This window comes from Natrix helvetica (assembly GCF_964273705.1).
Source record: "Natrix helvetica genome assembly, chromosome: 10".
Lineage (NCBI taxonomy): Eukaryota > Metazoa > Chordata > Lepidosauria > Squamata > Natricidae > Natrix > Natrix helvetica.
In genome coordinates, this window is record NC_138561.1 from 23,051,425 (window position 1) to 23,073,793 (window position 22,369).

At 45.1% G+C, this 22,369-nt stretch overlaps 1 protein-coding gene across 10 annotated transcripts in view; it reads left to right on the forward strand.

Moving 5' to 3' along the window:
* Nucleotides 1-1,683: 1,683 nt before the first annotated feature.
* NFAT5 (nuclear factor of activated T cells 5) overlaps nucleotides 1,684-22,369 on the forward strand; it is a 48,489-nt gene continuing 27,803 nt past the window's right edge. For 4 of the 10 annotated variants that reach the window (XM_081962977.1, XM_081962979.1, XM_081962978.1 and 1 more), the window contains exons 1-2: nucleotides 6,216-7,548; nucleotides 17,355-17,480. In XM_081962977.1, the coding sequence (XP_081819103.1) occupies nucleotides 7,476-7,548; nucleotides 17,355-17,480 (199 nt within the window). In that variant the 5' untranslated portion in view covers nucleotides 6,216-7,475. Of the gene's footprint in view, nucleotides 1,965-6,215; nucleotides 7,549-17,353; nucleotides 17,481-22,369 lie in introns of those variants that run through there. The other 6 variants (XR_014176219.1, XM_081962972.1, XM_081962974.1 and 3 more) reach the window with 3 other exon arrangements.

The window sequence follows — 22,369 nt, forward strand, 5'->3', positions numbered from 1 at the left end:
TTTGGCAGCAATTCAGTAGTAGATCCATTCTCCCCTTGCCAGCCGATTCCTGAGCCCTCTCTGCATTGGTCCTCAGTGCTCTCTCTCCCCAGGCCTGAGGATGGATGCTCTAGCCTTGACTGCAGATGAGTAGCAGTCACAACGGAGCTGCTATTATTTATTTATTTACACAATTTATAGGCCACCCATCTAGGTAACTCTGGGTAAGAAATCACCAGGAAAAGCTGCAAGCTAGATTGCAAAGTGCCAGCCCACTCCAGAACCGGGCAAGGCCAGACCTCTTCAGGTTGAGGCAAATTAACTGAGTCAGGAGCAGAAAAGGAGCGCAAAATGAATGGGGACAAAGGAGAGGCAACCCTGAATCCCACTGAGCTCAGCAGGCAGTTGGGGGAGATTAAGCGGGCCATCTGATGAGGCTAACGGGCTCTGTTGGCACTCCTGGTTCCTGGGAGTCCTGTTCCCAAGTCTGTGCCAAAGGAAGTTCCCCTCCCTGGAGGCTTACCCCCCCTCCCCATGTGCTTAGAAGTGAACCCTCCTCCTCCAAGAAAGTGAAAGAACCCTAGAAGGATGGAAACTGAGTCAAAGGCCTGAGACCTTTCAGAGCGGCTCTTTTGGGGCAAAGCCCAAAGCGCACCAGACCCTCTGCACTATCCAGCTGGAGGTTACAGGAGCCTCTGCTGTTTTGTTTTGGAGTCCCCCAGCACTGGTCTAACAGGTGTAAAGCTGCTATGGGAAACAAGGATGTTTACTCAGAAGCGAGTCCTGCTGTATCAAGTGTGGCCTCTTGTGCAATACGCGTGTACAGTGTCCCAAGCCTTCAGTCCTTCTGGGCAGATCTGCATACCTGACATGAGGGATTGACAAGAGTAAACAAAAAACGCCTGAGTGGGATTCACCTGCCTGAGAAACAGACTTGGGTGCTTTCTGACCTGCCTGCTGCCCTGCATCATCGGCTGAGCAACAAGTGACCCCCCCCCCCTTTCCTCACTTCTCTCTCTAACGGCTTGGGGAAGGCTCCTGTGTCCACCAAATGCAGGCATTTGGCCCTAAACGGTTTTTTAATCAGTGATTTGAACAATTTTAATAGGCAGAGTTTTGTACTCCAAACAGAACAATGTAGGCCCAGGTGTAATGGCGACTGCAGCGTCTCTAAGCCTAATGCAAGGCCTTTTCATGCAAGCTCAGATGAGGAGATGAAGGTGGCGGCGGCCGCTGAAGAGCTCCTGCAGAGTTTGGTTCCCGCGGCCAAGGTCGGAGCGGCCAGGCTGCCTCTTTCTCCGCTGAGGAAGGGCAGACCCCGCAAAAAAACCTGGGAAGGGACGGGGGGGGGGGGCTGGAAAACCGGGTTTGGGCGGGAGTGGCCGGACCGCCTTGGCCACGGAGCAGCGGGCGAGCTCGCAAGCCGAGGGTCAGGCACAGGCCTCCCGCCCGCTCCCCGCCCTCCGCCAGCCCAGCCAGGAGAGGGCTCCGCGTGCCGGATCCGAGGGCAAGGCTGCCCGGTCGCCCCTGCCCCGCGCTGACCAGGACGCGGCCATGCACCCGGCGGGCGAGGGCGCGGCTCCGGCCACGACCGTCGGCCGGCCAGCCGGGAAGGGTGCGGGGGTCCCTGGCCCGACAGACAGGGGAGGGGCTAGCTCGCTTCCGCCCCCTGGCCGTCCGTTTGCTTCGCGGGCGGCGCCATAAATAGCGGGGGCCGGGCGGCCTTGGCCAGTGGCTGCTTGGGCAGAGGCGACGCGCTGCTGCTGCTCGGCGTCGAGGAGCGGCCTGACCCCGACGGGAGGCGGCTAGCGGAAGGGGCGCCCGGTAGAGCCACCGGCAGAGCAACCAGCCGAGCAGGCCCAGCGCACCGCCACCGCCCGCCATGCGCTCCACCTTGGCCTCCGAGAGCGCCCTGTGCGCGGGGCCGCTGCACTCCTGGCCGTGGTTCGACATCGGAGGGAGCGCTGCCATTGCCGTCGGCCCAGGTAAGACAGGGACGCCCGAGGAGGGGGCTCCGCGCCTCGCGGGGCCGCTTCGCCTGGCGCTCCAGAGGGTTCGGGAACCCCGCGGGGCCTCGCGGTCTGGGCGCCGGATAGCGGGGACGGTCGGGGCGCGGCGGCGGGGCATCTGCCTCGCGGAAAGTTCGCCAAGGAGCGCGGGAAGATGCGCCTGGCCGGAGAGTGGAGTCCCCCGACGGCTTCGCTCCCGAACTAGACCGCCGCCATCCGTCTCTCCAGCGCGCTGCAGAGGTGCCACCCTGCGCCCCTGAGCCGATTGGCTTGCGGGGCGAAGCGCAGCGGCGCAACCGGGGGGGGGGGGGCTGCTTGGGTGCTCAGCCCATCTTCCTCCGCCCGCAGAAGGGACTCGCTCCCCCGCCGCTCCTTGCTGGCAGAGGAGGAGGGCTGGAGAATGGTCACTGGAGCAAAATGCAATGGCAACCTTCAGCTTTGCTGGGTTCTGAATGGGCCCTTTGAGCGGGCAGCCTCTGCTAAGGGAGCACTGAGGGCTCCCCCAGAAGGAGGTCTGCTTGGACTTAGAGGAAGGTGAAACAGAAGCTCAGGGTTGAACTGGGGGTCCTTGGTGCTCTCCAAGCTTGGCTATTTCCTTGCAGAGGTTTCCTTACCAAACTAGGTAACATCATCATTAGAGGAAGATTTGAAGCCTGTGTGCTTGAATATGATTCCATGGCAAAGATAAATAATTCGTGGATGGAGAGGCCTCATCTTTCCCCTTCTGAGCTGGCTCCTCATGGGCTCATTTTGCAAGGCTGAAATTGGGAAGTCAAAGGTGCTGCTTATGGGTGTGATGAAAGGCCCCATTAGCTGGCTGCATGCAATTCAGTCTTCCTCAATACAAACAATTCAAGAGGAAATGTTTTATTTCTCCCCCCCCCCCCCCTTGATTGGGCAAAATTAAGTGACTTTTACGTTTGGAAGGCTTTGATGCTGCAGTGGGACCACCCCATAGAAAACCTGATTTGCCTAATGAGTACCATTTTTGCTTTCTTTTTCAATTGAGCTAAATGTCATTTAAATATTCCCTAAGCGACATAATAGCAAAATTAGAAACTGATCTTAAAGATAAATGTAAGAAATAATTAAAACCATGCTGTCATATGATACTGGAATATACTCAGCCAAATGAAAACTAGGCATGTGAAGTAGAGACCAGCCCCCACGTCCCGTCCTACCGCTCCAGCCAGTCAGTTGTATCAATCAGTTGCTTTTTTTCTTAAATAAAGGTGACGCCCCCAACTTTTGTGTGTGTGTGTGTTTGTACTCAATATGAATTATCGAAAAGGAGGGGTTGTGGAATTGTCAATATATTTATTTATTGCAAAATTTACTCACTAAAACAGGGTTCCCCAAGACACGGTCTGTGGACCAGCACTGGTCCGCAGCAGGCCAGAAACTGGGCCACACCAACAAGCAAAGTCCACCCGCAGGATGCCGGCAGCGTGCCAAACCTTGCTCCCTCCGGTCCGTGGGAATACCTCTCTCCTAGGAACCGGTTCTGGTGCCCAAAAGGTTGGGGGTCGCTGCACTAGGATGATGGCGTGGTTGCTATTCAGAATGCTTCTGCCTCCTGTTTCCCCTACTCTGCCCTCTGCGATGGGCTGAGGTTGAACGTTCCTTGGTTCTTTCAAGAGGAATGATGCAGTCTTCAAACCTTCGGGGCTCTCGGCGTTCTTCCACCTGCCTTTGCCTGGCCTAACAGTCCAGAACATCCGGACAAAGGAGTTAAGCATGGAGGAAAAGGGCTGGTGGCATTTTTCCTGCTGGAGCCGGCCCACAAAGTGAAAGTTGCCATTGGCCTTTTGAAAGACCTCCTGTTTAGAGGTGATCCTTGTGGCTGGGCTCCCATCAAGACTCATCGGAGTAACTTGTGCTTGGCCTAAGCTGCCAAGAGGGGGGGCTGGTGCAGGGCCAGCTCCACTGCTGAGCTAACTGCCTGCCTGACCCTTTTGCCACAGCCGAGGGTCTTGGGTGTGTGGAATCGCACAGACGGAATCCAAAAGACACACCAGCAGCTCCTGAACCCCTCCCATTCAGTCTCTGCCTCGGGTCCAATGAGAGGCAGCCGCCGGGACAAGAATAAAGAGCTTGCTGTGGGTGCAGAGTGTAGCTCTGGGTGGAGCCCAGCAGGTAGAAGGGAGACCACTTGCTGGGCTCAGAAAGCACCGCTCTCTTTTTGTCAGGGACCTCTCCAGCAGCGGAAACCCCGTTCCTGGGCAATAGGTTTTTTTTTTTGGGGGGGGGGGGAGGAGCAGTTTGTTTACTGCCAGTTTTTATTTCTGGCCATTGCCCGATGCTCTGGGATTTTATTGTTTGCTTTGTGTGTCAGAACAGAGATCAGGAGGGGCAGCTGGGGCGTTACAAGCAGCAAGCAAGGTCTTTAAAGATGGCTGGCGCTGGGGGCAGAGGTTGCTTCAAGCTGCCACAAGCCTTCCCGCTTGTGGCAGCTTTGAGCAACTAACAGGGTTAGTTAACTAACTAACAGAGTTAGTTGAAGCAACTTAACAGGATTACAGTAGGGTAGCAACTACCCTAACCCTCTGAAAGGCAAAGGGGGTCATCCTGCTGGTCTTCCTGGCTTTGGAAGAGCATGGACAGGCACAGCTGGAGGCAGGGAGGGTTTATCCCTCAGAGCCCTGGACCCAAGGAAGGCAGAGGGTGAGAAGGGAGGGGCAAAGGAAGGAGAGGAATCCTAAGCGATCCAGTGCCTTGGAGCATCTCGGCCTCTTTTGGCCCTTTTCCTAAGTCAGCCAGGGCCGTAGCCCCTTCAGCACGAAAGGCTGACACACATTTATTTAGAATTTTTGTACGTCTCCTTCCTTTAAGTAATCAGTACAGAAAACAAAAACCCATAACCAAAATAAAAAATATCCCAATGCAAAGAAGCAAATCCAAAGCCCCGTGTAGCATTGTGAGAGCATCCTGATCCTAAGGATGGGCAAAAGGTTTGAGGTGGTTCTATAGGTGCAGATTAGGCGTACCTGCTCAATCCCAAAGGGTTGCACCAAGGGGACCTGGAGCTGCCCACCCTCTCAGATCTGGTGCAACAGGCAGAAATGTCTGCTCTCTTCAAGTATCAACCCCCCCCCCCCCGTCCCCCAAATCGCTTATTATCAAGACTCCACGCCTTCCTGATGGAGAGGATTCTGAAAGTCCTGCCTTTCCTCCTCCTCCTCCTCCTCCTCGCTTTACCTCCACCTGGCCACGGGCAGCACAAAAGTGAAGAATGAGAGTGAGGCTGGAGCTGAGCTCCTTCCTGAGCTGCCATGTCAGCCTCGGCCTCTGCGTCCGCCGCTGTCCTTCTGCTAGGGATCCTGCTGAGAGAAGCATCTCAGGAAATGCAGGGAGTTGGCCCCAAATCTCCTAGGCTGTTGACAGATTTGCATTCTCTTCTGCCTTATTTTTCCACATGATCATTGGAAAATGATTTACCTCCTGACTCGTGATTGCCGCCTATTAGGAAACATCTGCTAATCTCTCCCAGCCCCTGAATAAAACAACCATTTTAAAATCAAACGTTTTAATCTAGACCAATTCGTCAAGAGTTCTACCACCTAGCTCTGGCATAATGTAGCGTGTGCGCCTTCAAGTCAGGGCTGACTCTGAGCAACTGACAAGTCACAGCAGTTTCCTTGGCAAGATTTTTCAGGAATGGTTTGCCATTGCTCCTTCCTAGGGCTTAGAGAAAGCGACTGGCCCAAGAGCACTGACCTGGCTTAAGGCAGGGGCGGAACTCATGGGCTGGCCCAATGCCTTCACCACACCAACACTACAAGCCAAAGTGGTTGCTTCACACGTGCTTCAGCCATAAACCATGGCTTACAGCCATAAGGGCGCAGGAATCTCAACCACACATAAAAGAAATGCAGAAATGACTCCCGTAAACTCTAGAGCCCGTTTGGTGGTGTGGTGAAGGCATTGGGCCAGCCCATGAGTTCCGCCCCTGCCTTAAATATTTGGGTTCAGCCGGGGTTGGCCAGGCTAGCTTTAGAGTGGCTATTCGCAACCTGCTCTCCAGATGCCTTGGATCACAATTCCCGTCTAACTGGATAAACTTTTCCGTGTGCATAGAACTTTCTGTAGTTAACAAATGGATGTCCTTTGTGGAAGTGCAATTTATGCATTGCAGTATTGAAATATTATAAAAATTTAACAGTATACTATTAGAGGAAAAACAAAGCTTCCACGGCCTGCAAAAGAAAATGGTTCCAATGGTACCAGAATGACGCCACATATGATTTTAATGGCATTATTTATTGAACATTCTTAATCTGATTACTGAATTAACCCAGGTTGCTGGTTCAGACAATATACAGAGCGGTAAAGTAACAAAAGGGAGTTTCACAACCGAGTCAAAATCTCACAACCCAGCTAAGGCAACAGGCACCAAGAGGTAGAAATGCAGGCTTGCCTCCATTCACCTGGCTGAGCAGGATTTTGCGCACAGCCGTAGCATTTGTGGCTGCCCCGGTTGTTTTTGCCTGGCTCCCCAGAAGTGGAGCAAAGTTGAGAGAAAGGCAGCCCAGGTAGCCAAAGCGGAGGCGGCTCCCGAGGAAACCGCCCAAGACAGAAAAGTCTCCCGTGGGCAGACTGCCGGCGGTGGCGGGTATCTTTCAGAAAGGGCAACCAGGATTCGGGGGACGGGGGGGACGGGACCTGGAAAGGGTATTAAGAGCCCCCCGCCGGGACGGATAGGAAGGGCTGATAAAGGGAAGCATTTCCCCGGGCTCCCCGCCTCCCCCACTGGGGCCCGGCTGCTGCTGCTACTGCTAGGCGGACGCTACCGCCGGGTGGGCCGGGGTCTAGGCTCCTCTCCTGGCTGTGACCCTTCGCTTCCAGCGCTTTCAGGACGGCCTTACCGTCACCCCAGCCCGGGATGCAGGTTGGGTGCTTGACTGCGTGTTGCGGCCGCTGAACGAGTCGGACTCGATGGCGCGTCCTGGAGGAGGGGCGCTCCGACCTGGCTCCACGACCCCACCTTCCCACTTGGGCGTCACGCCTCCCTACGCAGGCCCCGCCCCTTTGGCAAGAGAGTCTTCTCTCGGCTCCGCCCTCTAACCTCCCCAGGCTAATTACTGCGCCTCTCCCCCCCCGAGACCCCTCCCCGGGTTTTAGGGGCGCAAGCGCAGAAATACTGTTTTGCGTTGTGATCCCGGCCTACCCGCAGGCAGGGCAGGTCCGAGCGCATGCGCACTCCATTTCCCTCTCGGTGCGCAGGGGTCGAAGGATCCCGAAGGCCGAGGTTTTCCCCACGTTCTAGGACCGGGCGCATGCGCCTTGCACTTGTCGCCGCTTTCTCGGTCACCCTCCGGCCGCCGCTCGCGCTCGAAGCCGGGCGGCGCACGCGCAGTGCTAGGAACGAGGGGGCGGTCCCGCTGGGCGGCAGCCACCGGATTCCTGTCAGGAGCGGCGGCGGAGGCTGGAGTGGCGCCCGCGGAGCCGCTTCTTCGTGCGCCCCCGCAGAGCGGCCCCGGAGTGGCGATGCCCTCGGACTTCATCTCTCTGCTCAGCGCCGACCTCGACCTGGAGTCGCCCAAGTCCCTCTACTCCAAGGGTGAGTCGGCCGCCGAAGCTGCGCAGGGCCCTCTCCGCAGCCGGCGCCGTCCGGGTCGGATTGCGGGCGGCCGATCGGTGGGAGCCTGGCAGCAGGCCGGCGCCAGGTGTCTGCGAGCCGCGCGGGCCCGCCTGGGGCCCCGGGGGCGCTTCCCGGGAGCAGCCAGGGCCGGGGGGGGGGGGCGCGGAGGCCTCGCTCGGTAACCGCCGGGGGGCGTCCGAAGGCAGAAGCCCCCTCCGCCTCCTCGAGGGACGAAGGCGGCCCGGAGGCGAAGCGAGATCTGGCTGAAGGAGGCCGGGTTTCTTGCCGTGCCTGCCTGCCTGCCTGCCTTCCTCTGGGGTCGGGAAGCGGAGCCGGGCGGCACAAATACACGAGGTGGAAAAATGCGCCGGCTCAGTGGCGGGTGGCTTTGGCCGAGGCGTCTCCTCATGGTGAAAAAGAGGCTGGATGCGAAAGAGGCGTGAAGGGCCCCGATGACTGGGACGGTCGCTGGCGGCCCTCCTTCCTTTCCCCTCGCCTGGCTGAAGAAATAAACCCAAACTCTCGCGAAGTCCTTGATGCTGCCGGAGGGGCTGCTTGGGAAAAACTGCTGGTTGCGCTTGAAGTTAGAGAAGATCTAGTAACCCAAAAAGGCCCATTAAAATTCTATTTAGGGGTGGTGGTGGTGTAGGTGACTATAGGTTAGCAGCAAGTGGGCAATCTTAAAGCGTGGGTAGCAAATGTAACATAGGTTAAATGATTGAAAATGCCTGTTAAGAGAAATTGTGTAGACAAATACGTGTTGGGTATTACTGTTTTTGCTCAATATTGCTTCAATCAATCCTAGCAGTAACCAGATTGTTATCAAGCTGTTGATATATCACGGTTACCTGAAGCTTTGAATTTGGGAAGCTTATTTTCATATTGTAATTAGTGTGCGTATCTTTACCACACTAGTAAAAAAACCTGTTCACTGTTCACATTAGCTGTTTGTAGTGTACAGGAGGCTTGTGAACGGATAAAGTAGTGCTTGACTGTCTTCCTAAGAATATTTTGTCATTTTTGCACACTTTTTTTAGTTCCCTTTTCCATATAATATACTTTAAAAGTCTCTTCTTACAAATAGATGTTAAATCTTTAGCAAAAGTTACTCTGACAACCACAGCTAACCTTTTATTTAATTTAGATCAGTGATAGCAATTATCATACTAAGCATGTGGTTGGGATAACCAAGCAAATATACTAATCTTCCAATGTATTTGCTTTCAGAAATAATTCTGAAAGAATGATAGTAAATATTATTCAAGTAGAACATCCTAAGTAAACCTAAATCAAAGTGCTGATTGTAGCAAATGCATTGAATGTTGTATGTTGAAGTATTAGTCATTTTGTAAATAAACACAATTTCAATATTTTTCATAAATTTAGGTAAATATTTTTAAACACATAATAGTTTCTTTAACATTCTTCTCAGTTTCTCATAATAAAATAGCAGGCGCCTTGTTATATGAAAGGTAACAAAACTAGTGTGAATACATGCAATTAGGAACAAGTGAGATTTAAAAGTTTATGTAACAAATACATATGTGTGTGCATGCACACAGACATCCTATATATAGCATTTTATATACAACGTATACAGTATAAAACTTCCCTTCTCACCTTTGTGGGTGATCTGTGTCTTCCTCAGTCTGGGGTCCTCTACCAGAGACCTGGGAGTTTGAGGGTTCTGTGCAGTATCTTAGCTGTTCTTAACACTGCACTCCTCTGGCGAGAAAGCTCTGAGGTTGTTTCTGGGATCTATCTCACAGCTTAGGAGTCACAGCCCCAAGTTCTAGCATTGCTGGATAGCTTTGGTCTTTCCACATCCTCTAGTTCAGGGTTTTTTGAACAGGGAGCTGATTCATGGTCCCTCACACTGCCCCCCCCCAACCAGCTGGGTGGGCATGGCTAGGTGGTCAAGTGATTGGGTGGGCGTGTCCCGGTGGGCATGTGACTGGGTGGGCATGGCCAATTTAGCAGTCCATTTTGCCTTTGTCCTTGCTGTACTTGCTCAACCCAAGGAATCTATTTACTTAAGAACACCCCCCCCCCAAGCGCAAACTTTCTTGCTACTTCATTACAATAGCAGCTTCAGGCTCCTTAAAATAGGCCATTAAAAAAAAAGAATAAAACAACAGGATTCCTTCAAAATAACTCCTGATCACATGTTTCAGATGACCACACAATAAACCAGACTGAGAACTGCTCGTTAAGACTGCAACTAAAACCCCCAAGATGGGCATTGAGAGACATTGGAAGTGGGCGAAAGAAAGCAAGACTCAACATGCACGCGCACACACACACACACACACACACAGAGCGCCTCCAATGGTGAATTAAGGAGGGATAACGGTTCCTCAGACTGTTGGGGGCCAGACGATAGTTTGAAAAAAACATGAACAAATTTCTATGAACACTGCACACATCTCTTCATTTTGAGGATGCCTCCTCTAGTTCCTACTTCAGGCTCTGGTACGTCTCCATCTTCTCATAGTCCTCCTTGATGTTGCTGTCACTTGACATTGCTACATCTATCACTGTCTTCTGGTCCTCGTCTACTACCATGATGTCTGATTTATTTACTAGTATCTGCCTGTCTATCTGGATCTGGAAATCCTACAGAGTCTTAGCTCTCTTATTGTCCTCAACCTTCTGTGGAATCTCCCATCTGTATTTGTGAGGGTCCAGCCCATACCTTGTGCAGATATTCCTATATAGTGTACACAATGTCAGTTACTTGGTTGTGCTGTTAGTGTATACTGTTCCTGCCTGCTGCCACCATGTGTTGGACAGTCTCTAAGGCCTCTCTGTGTAGTCTGCCCCTTGGGTTCTGTCTAGCGTTGTAGACCTCTGCTTCTGCGGCTCTGGTTTCTAATGCCTTTTCTTCCGCTGCTATGATCAGTTCTTGGGTGATGTCTTTTAATTCAGCCCTCTCCTGCCACTGGTAGGATTTCCCAGAGTCTGGCACCTCAGCTATCTGTCCAAAGTACATCTCATCAGGATCTCTTTTGTCATGGCAGTTGCTCTGCTTGATCTCACTCTGCATGGGTGAGTAGGTATAACATTTGTATATATTTAGCATAACATTCTTTCACCCAAAAGCTAATAATAAAAAAAGTAATGCAAGATATTTTAAAGCATGTCTATCTTTTTATCTAGAAGCCTTATCTGATTGACTTTATTTCCTTCTGTTGTAAACATGAACACAATTTAAAAATAGACTAAAGGAATAATGTAGTGCTTATCTAAGTATTTACTGTAATGCATACTTCATCTTCATTGTCATGTGCTTAAGGCAATATATAGTGTAATCCTCTTCGGTCTTACAATAAGCTTATAAAGTAGATTCTGGTAAGAGACAGGGGTGACTCTGAGGGAGCCTGATGGCTGAACTGAGTTTTAAATCAGATGGTGCTAGTTTGATGCTTGCACTGCTTTGGTCAGTTGCAAGAGTTGATATAGCAAACTAAATAATGCAGAAAATGCATTAATATGATTTATACTGCAAATTCATTTTGTGGCATTGATTTGGTTTTTAGTATAGAGATATAGAAATATAGTATATATAAAGCTAAAGGTTCCCCTCGCACATATGTGCTAGTCATTCCTGAGTCTAAGGGGCGGTACTCATCTCTGTTTCAAAGCCGAAGATCCAGCACTGTCCAAAAACATCTCTGTGTTCAGGTGGCTGCCATGACTCAATGCCAAAGGTGCACGAAGCGCTGTTACCTTCCCACCAAGGCTGGTCCTTATTTTTCTACTTGCAATTTTTATGTGCTTTTGAACTAGGTTGGCAGAAGCTGGGACAAGTAACAGGAGCTCATTCTGTTACGCGGTGCTAAGGATTGAAACCATTGACCTGCCGACCTTCTGATCGACAAGCTCAGCGTCTTAGCCACTGAGCCACCGCGTCCCCTAGATAGTCTAGAAATATAGTATATATATATATATTTCCTGGCAAATCGATGGGGAAGAAATAGAGGTACTGACAGATGTTATTTTCCTGGGCTCCAAGATCACCGCAAATGGGAACTGCAGCCAAGAAATTAAAAGATGCTTGCTCCTGGGGAGGAAAGCTATGGCAAATCTAGACAACATACTAAAAAGCAGAGACATCACCCTGCCAACAAAACTGTATATAGTCAAGGCTATGGTTTTCTCAGTTGCAATAGATGGCTGTGAAAGCTGGACCATAAGGAAGGCTGTGGGCCAAAGAATGGAGGCCTTTGAAGTATGGTGCTGGAGAAGACTTCTGTGAGTCCCTTGGACTGCAAGGCCATCCAACCGGTCAGTCCTAGAGGAGATCAACCCTGACTGCTCTTTAGGCCAGATCCTGAAGATGAAACTCAAACACTTTGGCCACCTAATGAGAAAGAAGGACTCCCTGGAGAAGAGCCTCATGCTGGGAAGGATTGAGGGCAAAAGAAGAAGAGGACGACAGAGAATAAAGTGGCTGGATGGAGTCACTGAAGCAGTAAGCGTGAGCTTGTATGGACTCCAGAGCATGGTAGAGGACAGGAAGGTCTGGAGGAATGTTGTCCATGGGGTCGCGATTGGTCGGACACAACTTCGCAACTAACAGCAACAGCATAGAAGGAAGGTTGCAAGTTCAAAGATGTAGCAGGAAACCAGGACATTTATTTATCTTGGCTGCCACGGTAGATACAAAATTATTGCCTTTCCTACCCCTCATTTTGCATTGCATCTGTTATCATTTATATCTTACATTATAATCATGGCAGCAACATGGATTCAAAAAAAATTGTATGATAACATATTTATAGGAATGTACATAATTACTGGAAACATGATAAAATGTTCTTGTTTTAGACAATTGAAGTTTAATTTAGCAATTTATATGAATAATTGATCCCTGATTCAGTTGCTCATAACTGTAGCTTTCATATTTTTAAAAGATAAATGCAAAAACCAGATACACGACCATTCCTGTCTAACCAAGAGCTGTGGCATGGCAGGGAAATAGACTGAAGTAGACTGTTTACTACTGAACAGACTATATAAACTGAGAAACACTTCAGTAATAGCAAATCTATTTATAGTCATCTCTACTGAGATGTTGGCAAGGACTTTCCGAGTCTAAGCATTATTGGAGAACAGAAAGGGGGCTGGACAGGATCTGAATGCTTCGGCATTAGGTGTATGCACCTGGTATTTTGCCATAGCAAGGTAGAACCATCAGATTTCTCAATCTCCTTAATCCCCCCCTTAATTCCAAAGACACGAGAGAGATTTGCCATGGCTCTCAGCAGGTGCGGAGCCTAGCTGTTCTTGATGGCCCAAATAAAAAGGGTTGCATTTCTCAGCTGATTGGATGGGAGACTACAAGGACATTTCAGGGCTTCAGTCTGGGAAGTTGAGAAATATACCTTGGGAAAAGGCAATAGAAAACCTGCCAAGAAAATTAGCAATGAAAATTTATAAAGTCACCATAAACTGAGCTCAGCTCAAAAACAAGTCTGTCTGTTTATCAAATTTATATGCTGTTTTCATCTCACTGTGTGTTTTTTTATGTGTAAGAAGGCTAGCAGTAGATCATGATTAGAATATGGTTGATTCTTGGTTTACTTTCTCTTCGGCCAAGGTTCTAAAGTCTTACTTTCCATTTTTTTAATCCAGCAGCATTTGTTGGAGTTTTGCAAAATCCAGACTAGCTTGCCACTAGTTTAATTGAGAAATGGCAAATAGGTACTGTACACACAAAAGCAAATAGAATTGTTTGCTTAATTCCAGGATAGGAAATTAGGAGCTCCCACAAATCGGGTGCAGGGGAGTTTATTAGGAATGAAAGAATTGATTTACTGTTACATATATTAGACAGAAATCCTGATAGTATTAGCAATTATTAGAACTGGGGAATATTTAATGTGTCTATCTGTCCTTAGATCTCTGTCTTGACACTAAAGATACTCAGCCATTTGCCATGCTTGTCCAAACTGCTTTCCTGCTACATCATATGCCTTTCATACTGGAACAGTATAAAAGACTTCAGAAAAGTTTATTTTTGTTGAACATTTAGAGCATCCTTGGTTAAACTAAAGCACACAATTGTGTATTGATAGTAAACAGTATTTTGATAACTAAATTTGCAAATGAAGAACACTTAAGTAAGAAATCAGCATCAGGGTTCTGTTCTTCGACCACAGCTTGCGCATAATTGGTTGTGAAGAATAACTGATACGGAGTAGAAATAGAAGGGCCATTGATCCAGCCATCCCATTTCTTCCCTTTGTAGCATTCTCTTTCTATATTTTCCCCCATAACCACCATTATATGGTTCATTGTACATAGAAATCATTTGATCTTCCATGACAGAGAGAATTTCAGTGTTGGTCTCATGTCCGGTACCTTAAAGACTACCCAGAATTGTTCACCTTTGTCATTGCTGACCATTTCTTCATGTTTAAATAGGAATTATTTTTATTGCAAGTGGTTGCATTCATGGTATAGGTTTCTTTTTTTTAGTTCTGTAGGCCACATGTCTCTAATTATGGAAACAAAAGAGATTAGGGGGAAAAGGAGAATTAACTTCTTGCCACATATATTTGGCCCTTACTCAAGCAGATGGATTTATTTTAAATCCTTCAAGCAAATGGAAATGGGAAATGCCTGATTGGAAAAATGCAATCAAAGAATAAAGGGTTGCTCTATCTTTCAAGTCTAACAATACTAGGCATTGTATCAGCAAAATTTGGAAATAAGGTAATAATAAAACTTATGTGGTTTTGTTTTGAAACTTTGGTATTCTTATAATAAGGCCCTGCCTTTTTGAAGTTCTATGTATAGAATATCACAAGTTGCCCTATTTTAATTCCACTATCTGGAAGTAAATGAGCTTAATTCATCAAGGAACAGTAGAAAAAGATGCTAGGTTGCATGTAGAATGTCCACCCTCCCTTATTCCTGGCTCCTGCAATCCTTTCAAAGGTTAATGAACAACCAGTATCTTTTCCTACAATTTTGCCAAACATGGCGAGATCCACACTTGAAGCACCATAATAGAAAAAAGAATATTGATTTGCTAAATGGCAGCAACAGTTGACGGAATAAATATTATCTAATAATTGCTTCTGAGTTCAATTAAGTCAGCAAGTTGGGGGAAGTCCTTTCTTATACTAGTCTTAAAAGGAATAATTACTGTCCAGCAGAAGCTTATAAATATTGGCTTGGCTCACTAATGGCATTCTTTGTGATTGCCACCTATCCTCTTTTCTCTTGTATCCTCAATCATGCAGAGTGGACTTTGGAAAAGGCAGGATCATCTTTCATTTATGCAGGGCTTTAAGAAGATAATGTTTAAAGCCAGCACTCCTGTTGCTCCTGCAGTTTGTTTCTTGCTTGGAAATCAAAATGGAAATAGAACATAAAAACATCGAATTGAATACACTCATCCCTAGGAACTGGTGAACGCATTTGTGAATCCTTGTGCTCAACCTGTGGTTTATGATCCATCTAGTGATCAGAGTAGAATAAAGATTTACCACGAATATCTCTGTATATTCCTTAAAAGAATGTACTATAATGGTATAAACTGGACCTAGGACAAAATGAAGCGTGAAACATTTTATTTTTAATTGAAAAAGTTTTATACAAACAACCCCCCCCTTTTTTTTTACCCCCCCCCCGACATATAATATAGATCACATACAAATACTATACCCTCTTCCCTCCCCCCGTCTTAAGATAAGTTTCTCATTCAAATATTGTACCCCCTCATCTCCCAACAATCATAATTTAAATTTCTCTTATAGTGACAATAGCCCATTAACCCCATCTTCTAAATTAATTGAACATATATAAATCATAACATAAATTTCTCTTAAAGTAACAATATCCCATTAGTCCCATCTTCTAAATTAATTATACATATATATTTCCCCACCCTCCACCCTAACCCTCCCCCACCTTTCAATCAAACCCACCCCCCTGACTTCCACTATGCACCACTCCAGTAATTCCAAACATCCCATATGTTATTTACTCTGTTCATCTGTCAATCTAAACATTCTTACCTAAAGGCTACATAGTACTTTCTAGTCTGATATTTATTCTGTATATAATCAATCCATTGAAATCCGTGAAACATTTTTTATGTGGGATTTCTAACATTCATATTTAGTTCAAACTTTTTCTGAGAGTTATGATACTAATCTGATCCATCAAGTGGAAAAATGAATTTTATGAGAAATGTTGCATTCTTCCCTTCAGTTTTATTTTCCAAATGGTATAATGTTTTAATTTGGGTAGCCAAGCTACCCAAAGTGAAAAATAGGTTGAACATTTCTACACCTCGTGTGGTTGTGTCATGGAACTGTGATACTGAAGGAAACAAGGAAAATGTTTCCACCAGGAAAAAATGTTTTGGGTGCTGTGGTGGTGATTGTTTCATTTTTCTCTCTAAAGAGTAATCTTTCATCTTGTGCAGAGTAGGGGAGGATCCCTCCTGCAGCCGTTGCTGTTCAGCGGCTGAGCTTAATATCTGTCCTCGGTCAGCATGCAGGGCACCAGTCCACATTTTCCTTCCATACACTGAAGTCTTGTACAAGGGTTTATTTAATAATGTTGCATGGAGAAAGTAAGTAAAGCTAAACCGAATGCTCCTTCTTCCTGTTGATTTGAACCACAAACTAACTCGAGGCTTTGCTTCTGAGTCAGACTCAAAGAACTACTGGCATTTCTACCGTACTTGGAAGGGGACCTAGAAAGTACTCCATGCGTGTGCAAATTGCACATGGAAACTGTAGGAACATCATAACAACAGGGATAGTTGTTATATTGAATTATTGGTTATTTTTTTAAAACTCAGAATAGGACAGAGTGATGCAATGAACCAAAATAGGCCTGTATGATCATGCTAATGATCTAATTCAATAAAGCTCATTAAAATAGGCAGAACATTATACTGTATACATAAATGTTAAAAAATGTCCTAAATAATTGCTTGCTTAGATAGCATTAGCAATAATACTTAGACTTATATACCACTTCACAGTGCTTGGCAGTCCTCTCTAAACAGTTTACAGAGTCAGCATATTGCCCGCAACAATCTGAGTCCTCATTTTACCCAACTAGGAAGGATGGAAGGATGAGTCCATCTTAAACCAGGTGAGATTCAAACTGCCAAACTGCTGGCAGCCGGTAATCAGCAGAAGTAGCCTGCAGTACTACACTCTAACCACTGCGCCACCGCAGTGCATGTGGCATGGGATCAAAATAATCACATTTCCAGACTCAGTTTTTTTTTTTTATGCAACAGGAAACTAGTTGTAGATTAGTACACATATTGAAGGAACACTTCATGAGAATCGGATTGTAGAAAATAGAATGTGATAGAAAGTAGAACATAATTCTTTTCCATAAACTTTTATTTTTCTTTACTTTACTTTACTTTATTTCGTATTTCTAGACCGCCCCTCTCCCAAAAGGGACTCGCACAAAGCATAATTAATTGTAAGCATAATTTTCTAGCACAAAGCATAATTAGCTCTCTCATATTGGGGAGTAAATATATAAATATATGAAAGATTGGATCAAAGGTGGTAATGCTTTTAACTAACAGACAGCATTTTTTTTGTTTTTATTTATGATGCAAAAATATGTAGCTTTGTTCTTCTGTAGGCTTAAAATATGCATGTTTCTTAACAATTCTAGTTTTACATATGGGAGACTAGTGACCACTGCCTTTATTTCCCTTATTTATGTTTTGGTATTAACTAACAAACAAGCATTTGATTTGGATCATAAATGCCTCTATTTCTCGTTGGCAGAATCAGTCTATGATCTCCTCCCTAAGGAGCTGCAGCTGCCACCTTCCAGAGAACTCCCAGTAGCATCCATGAGTCAAACCAGTGGGGGCGAAGTGGGTTCGCCCCCTCCGGGAGTAGTTGCTGCTGGTAAGTACTTCCTTTGGCTTAGATTAAGATTTTAATACATATGAATATTATTGAACACATGAGCAGTGCTGGAAAAGTTTTTATTTATATAAATATATATAACACTGGTTATGTTATTGCCCACTTCATCGTCTTCTCCAATCCTTGCATGCCTTTTTTAAATGTGGTACTTGCTAAATTATAATTGCGATGGAGTTTTGAATATACCTCCAACACATTATTTTTGTTAGAGAAGAATTAAAGGGAATCAAAGTTCTAGCTTTAATTAAATCATATTTCTTATAATTTGAACATTTACTTACTTAGGAGTTATATGAAGGGACATCAGCTAAATAGAATTTAAAATTACCATAAATTAAAATAAACTGAGAAATAATTTGAAAGAGTCTCCTACTTAATGTAGGCTTTAAAATCTTTTCTCCTATTTTTTGTTTTTATTTTATATTATAGACTTCTGGAGGGAGTTGTCTGGTGTAAGCTGTCTTGGACAGTTTTTATCTTGGAATCATATATTTGGAATAGACTTTTTCATAGTTATATTCCAGATTCTCTCCACAAAGCTGTTGCCAGAATTTTGCAACTGTCTGCTTGATTTTTGAAAGTATAACTTGAGTGAAGGGTAAAAACACTTTGCAGCACTGCTCACTGTTAATGTATTTGATTGTTTTTCCTCATGCAATCTGTGGATTTAAGTGTAGATTAGGAAGACTAGTCATTAAATTCAAAGATTTCAGTTTAAAAAGTTCTGAAGCATATTTTCCTTTGACATGTAAAGCTAATTAGTTAAAGAGAAAAACAGCTGCAAGAACTTTGGAAATGCTAGCATTTTAAACCCACAGATCTTTAATGTTTTTCATGTTTGAGCTTATTTTTGAGCATTTGAAAAATTGGCTTAGGAGAACTAGTTGTCTGTTACTTGTCAGCTTTGGTTGTCTGAGTCAGTCCAATTGCTTTTAAAATTAGTGTGTGAGTTCGTTCTAAAGAAATCTAGTATGCAGTAGTAGATTCTTTTGCGTCACTCCACACATCGAGCAACAAATTGTTTCCAACTACATGTAATGTAGTTGTAGAGTAGAACATAGTTGTGTATGTAATAGAAGATTTTTCAGTACTACTTTCCAGATATTTGGCAGATAAGCAATATTATTTAGTATAATATTGGCTACATTTCTTGACTAAGTGGAAGCTTTTATTTAATGCCTTTATTATATTCCCTAAAATATGGGCTTTAGTAGTAATAATCTTGGTCTGCTTTTTAAAAAGGATAATATATTTATATAGGAGAGCTAAACATAGGAAGTAGAAAATTAACTTCCTATAGGCTGGCTTAAAAATTGCAACCTTGCCATGCAAAGAAGAATGAGCACAGATGATAAAGGATGAAAACTGGAGAACAAGAGAAATCTCCTATGAGGCATTCCAAGATTTTTTTTTTTAAAGTGGGGAGAGTTACAGTCATTTAAAAATAAAGAATAAACTGTATCTTGTGTGTGATAGGAGCAGGACCAATAAGGCATACTTTTAAATGTTCAACTAACATTTGAATACTGTCAACTGTGCACTAATGACGTCTTAATGACAGTCATCTTCACATTTCATTTTGGTTACATTCAGAATCGCCCATCCTGAATCAGTTTTACTGGTGTCATTCACCCATTAAACAATGAGGACTGATGAGAACTATTTTCCATATGTAAGACTTAGCTTCTTTTGTTTTCTGCTTCCATAGCCATAAGGTGAGCCAATATCTGGTTGCAAGTCTGGTAGCCCCAGGTCTCTTTCATTGCTTTAATCGGGGATTCTGGAACACATCAACAGGTTACATAAAATCTGCATCAGTAAACTTCCGATTTCTTGAGGAACAGGATTGGCTGAGCTCAAGCATGAGGCCCTGCAAGAACAGACTGCTAGTTCTGCTACTATTGATTGGCTTTCAATTTGCAAATCCATCTAAACCAGTTTAAAGCCAAGACATGGAAATTAATCTGTCAAGAGCACATTTAATCGTTTTAGCATGAGAGGAATGCTTCATGTTCATCATTCCAGATGTAAGGGCTCTTTTATCAACGATCAACTATCAGTTGACATCTGTTTTTACATGTTAAGCTCTAAAGAGATGCCTATGTCTCAAAGCCATAAAGGAGCATACATTGATATTGGATGCACTACACAATATTGTATTACTAATTGGGACCAGTGTGAAACCAGAGAATGATCCCTACTCTCCATCTCTGAGAAACAGAAAGAGAAGAGGAAGAACCCGTGTTAGGTTATGCCTAAAAGCCAGGAGGAAATGCTTGGAGATCATTTGGCAGTTCTTCTCCTGTCACTTTGCCCTTCGAGTGTGTTAAGAACTAGTGCACCAGTTCAGCTCCTAGTATGTATAAAAACAATCTAATTAAATTTCTGCTAGCTAATCAAAATATATAAAAGAAGCATAAAACAGGAATAATCCTTGGCAAACCTGAACAAAATCATTCTTGAGCCTATAAAGAGTTAGGTGGCCAGAGTATTTCTAAGAGAAAGGGAAGATCCATAACTCTGGATTGGAGGTGCAGGATGGGCTTCCTTCCTCTAAAATTGTATCTTGAAGAAATGATGATACTATAGATACTGGATTTCTGAGCTGATTTGCAGTGCTTATATTAAAAACAAATTAAAAAGTAGATGCCTTTGAGTTCATTTTGATTCAGGGTGATTCCGTGGACACATCTAGATAGTTTACCTGACGTGAACATGCAAGAAATTGCAATCTTGCAACTCTGATGTTCCCTGGCATCCCCTATCTAAATATTAACCAGGCCTAGCTTACTTTTGAGCTCAAATGATTAGAGTGGAGCCATTGAAATCGGAATTATTATTTATTTGTTAAATTTATTTGCCACCTGTCTCGCCTTAAGGCTGCTCTGGCCGGTAGAACATCATGTAGATCATGCTTGCTTCAGTCCCATGGATTTTATCACTTAAATTCTAAACAAGCCTAAACCAGGAACCAATAGGTAGTATTCTGCTTCTTCTTAGCATAGGCCAGCTTGGCATGTCTGTGACGAGAAGTATGCGGGCATAATTGTAATTTTTAAAAAACATCTCTCCAAAGTTGCTGAGGCTGTGCGTTTATTTAATAATAAATATTGAATTGAAGTGTATTCTTCAAATTGATTCCAAGTAATATCCCAAATGAGTCCTGCAAAGCTTTGCATTCTAATGGTGTTTCAAAAATTGGAAAAGAATGCTTTGAGAGAGGAGAAAACAACTTCCTCTAAGTGGTTTAGTTTGTGTTGGAAATAAGAGCTCATGAAGGACAAAGAGATATAAGACCTGATATTCTCCCCAAAGCCCGCTGAGTAAAATAAGTTGCCCGTGGCTCAGGACACGCAGGGGGTCTATCCGGAGAGGTTTAGAGAAGGGGTTTCTGTCCGTCAGGTATGATTTCCTGAGCTGGACCTTTTTTGCTGCTACAGGAGCTGATATTTGGGTAGCGATATTAGCTATCAGGCTGCGCTGGAATGAGTAGCGGTTGTTTTACCAATGCTTACCATGTATGCTAAGGAAAAAGCTGCCTTTACAAACATCAGAAAAGGGATGGGGGGGGGGGAGTAAGTGTTTCCATTCCTGAGGTAACATTCAGTAAACTAAGAATAGCACTTGGGGAGGGAGATTGGGGGAGGGGGAGGGCAAGGGCTGCCCTCTCAAAGGATGCTGTTGGCATCTTATCAGCTGGGCCTAATAATGGCAGCCTCTCAGGGCTCTGATTCAAAGGGCTGAGGGCTAGTCTGCTGCTTGACTGCCTCTAATTATCATTTTTGATTGTCAGACTTCCTAGTCTGAATTGATGAACATGAACATCCAGTTAAAGTTGCAGGTAAGAAATAACAACTTGTGCATCTGTCAGTACAAATATTAAGTTATTCTCTGTGTCAAAGCAGATTGGATTCTGATTTGATTTTTTTAGCGCTGTTATGGCATGTAAATGTAATGGGAATTTTTTAACTGTTTGGGCTAAAATATAAGTGAGCAATCTATTCTGAATCTGCATTGAATGTTTAAAGTAAAGGGGTTTGCTTTTTGATATTGCTGGGATGCTAGTTGTTTTCTCTATTAATACACTTAACTTGCATTCTAGCTTCGCCATTCAGAGACAGGCATCGTGTGGTGGGTTGTGTGCTATCAATAGTGAAGACAAATAGTACCAGAGACACTTAACCCATCCAATCTCACCCAGGGTATAGGTCGGTCTCGTTTCAGACTTCTTCATCAGTCTCTCTCTCCTCTCCTTTTTATTTTGTTTTATAAAGAGTGGATTGACTTAAGTTAACCTCTAATAAAGCTTTTGACATTGTATCAATAAATGAAGCTGGAGAAGATTAGGAAGCCAAAGTTGGCATGAAGGTACTGAAGCAGATTTGCAGCCACTTTGTCCGTGACTTTGACAATGCAAGGTCTGGTGTCCCTCTGGCTTCAGAACTTCTAATTTTTTCTTCACTGACTCTGGAAAGTCCACTCGCCCAGTAATTGGGAAGAATTGTAGCCATCAAAAAGAAAGAAATCAAGATTCCTACTTGCAGGGGGGGGGGGGGGGGTTGCCTTTGGAATGAATCTGCCCTGACCCCTGTTTTAGGGGATGCACACATTTTCTCTTCGGTCTCCTGAACAGTGAAGATATGTGGCAAATGTCTGCCATGCTTCATTCATTGGCTGCTTGCGCACATATTGTTTTGCATGGAAATGCTCAGAAGGACACCCAAGGCACCAGGCCCTACCATCCCTATGTGCTGGGAAAAAGCAGTTGCAATATCTTCTTATCGCTAGGCTTATGCTTAGCACATTTTAAAATCTGGTGCCTCTCAGAGTGCCCTGAATTCTCTCGGAGAATGAAATGCTAATGCAGT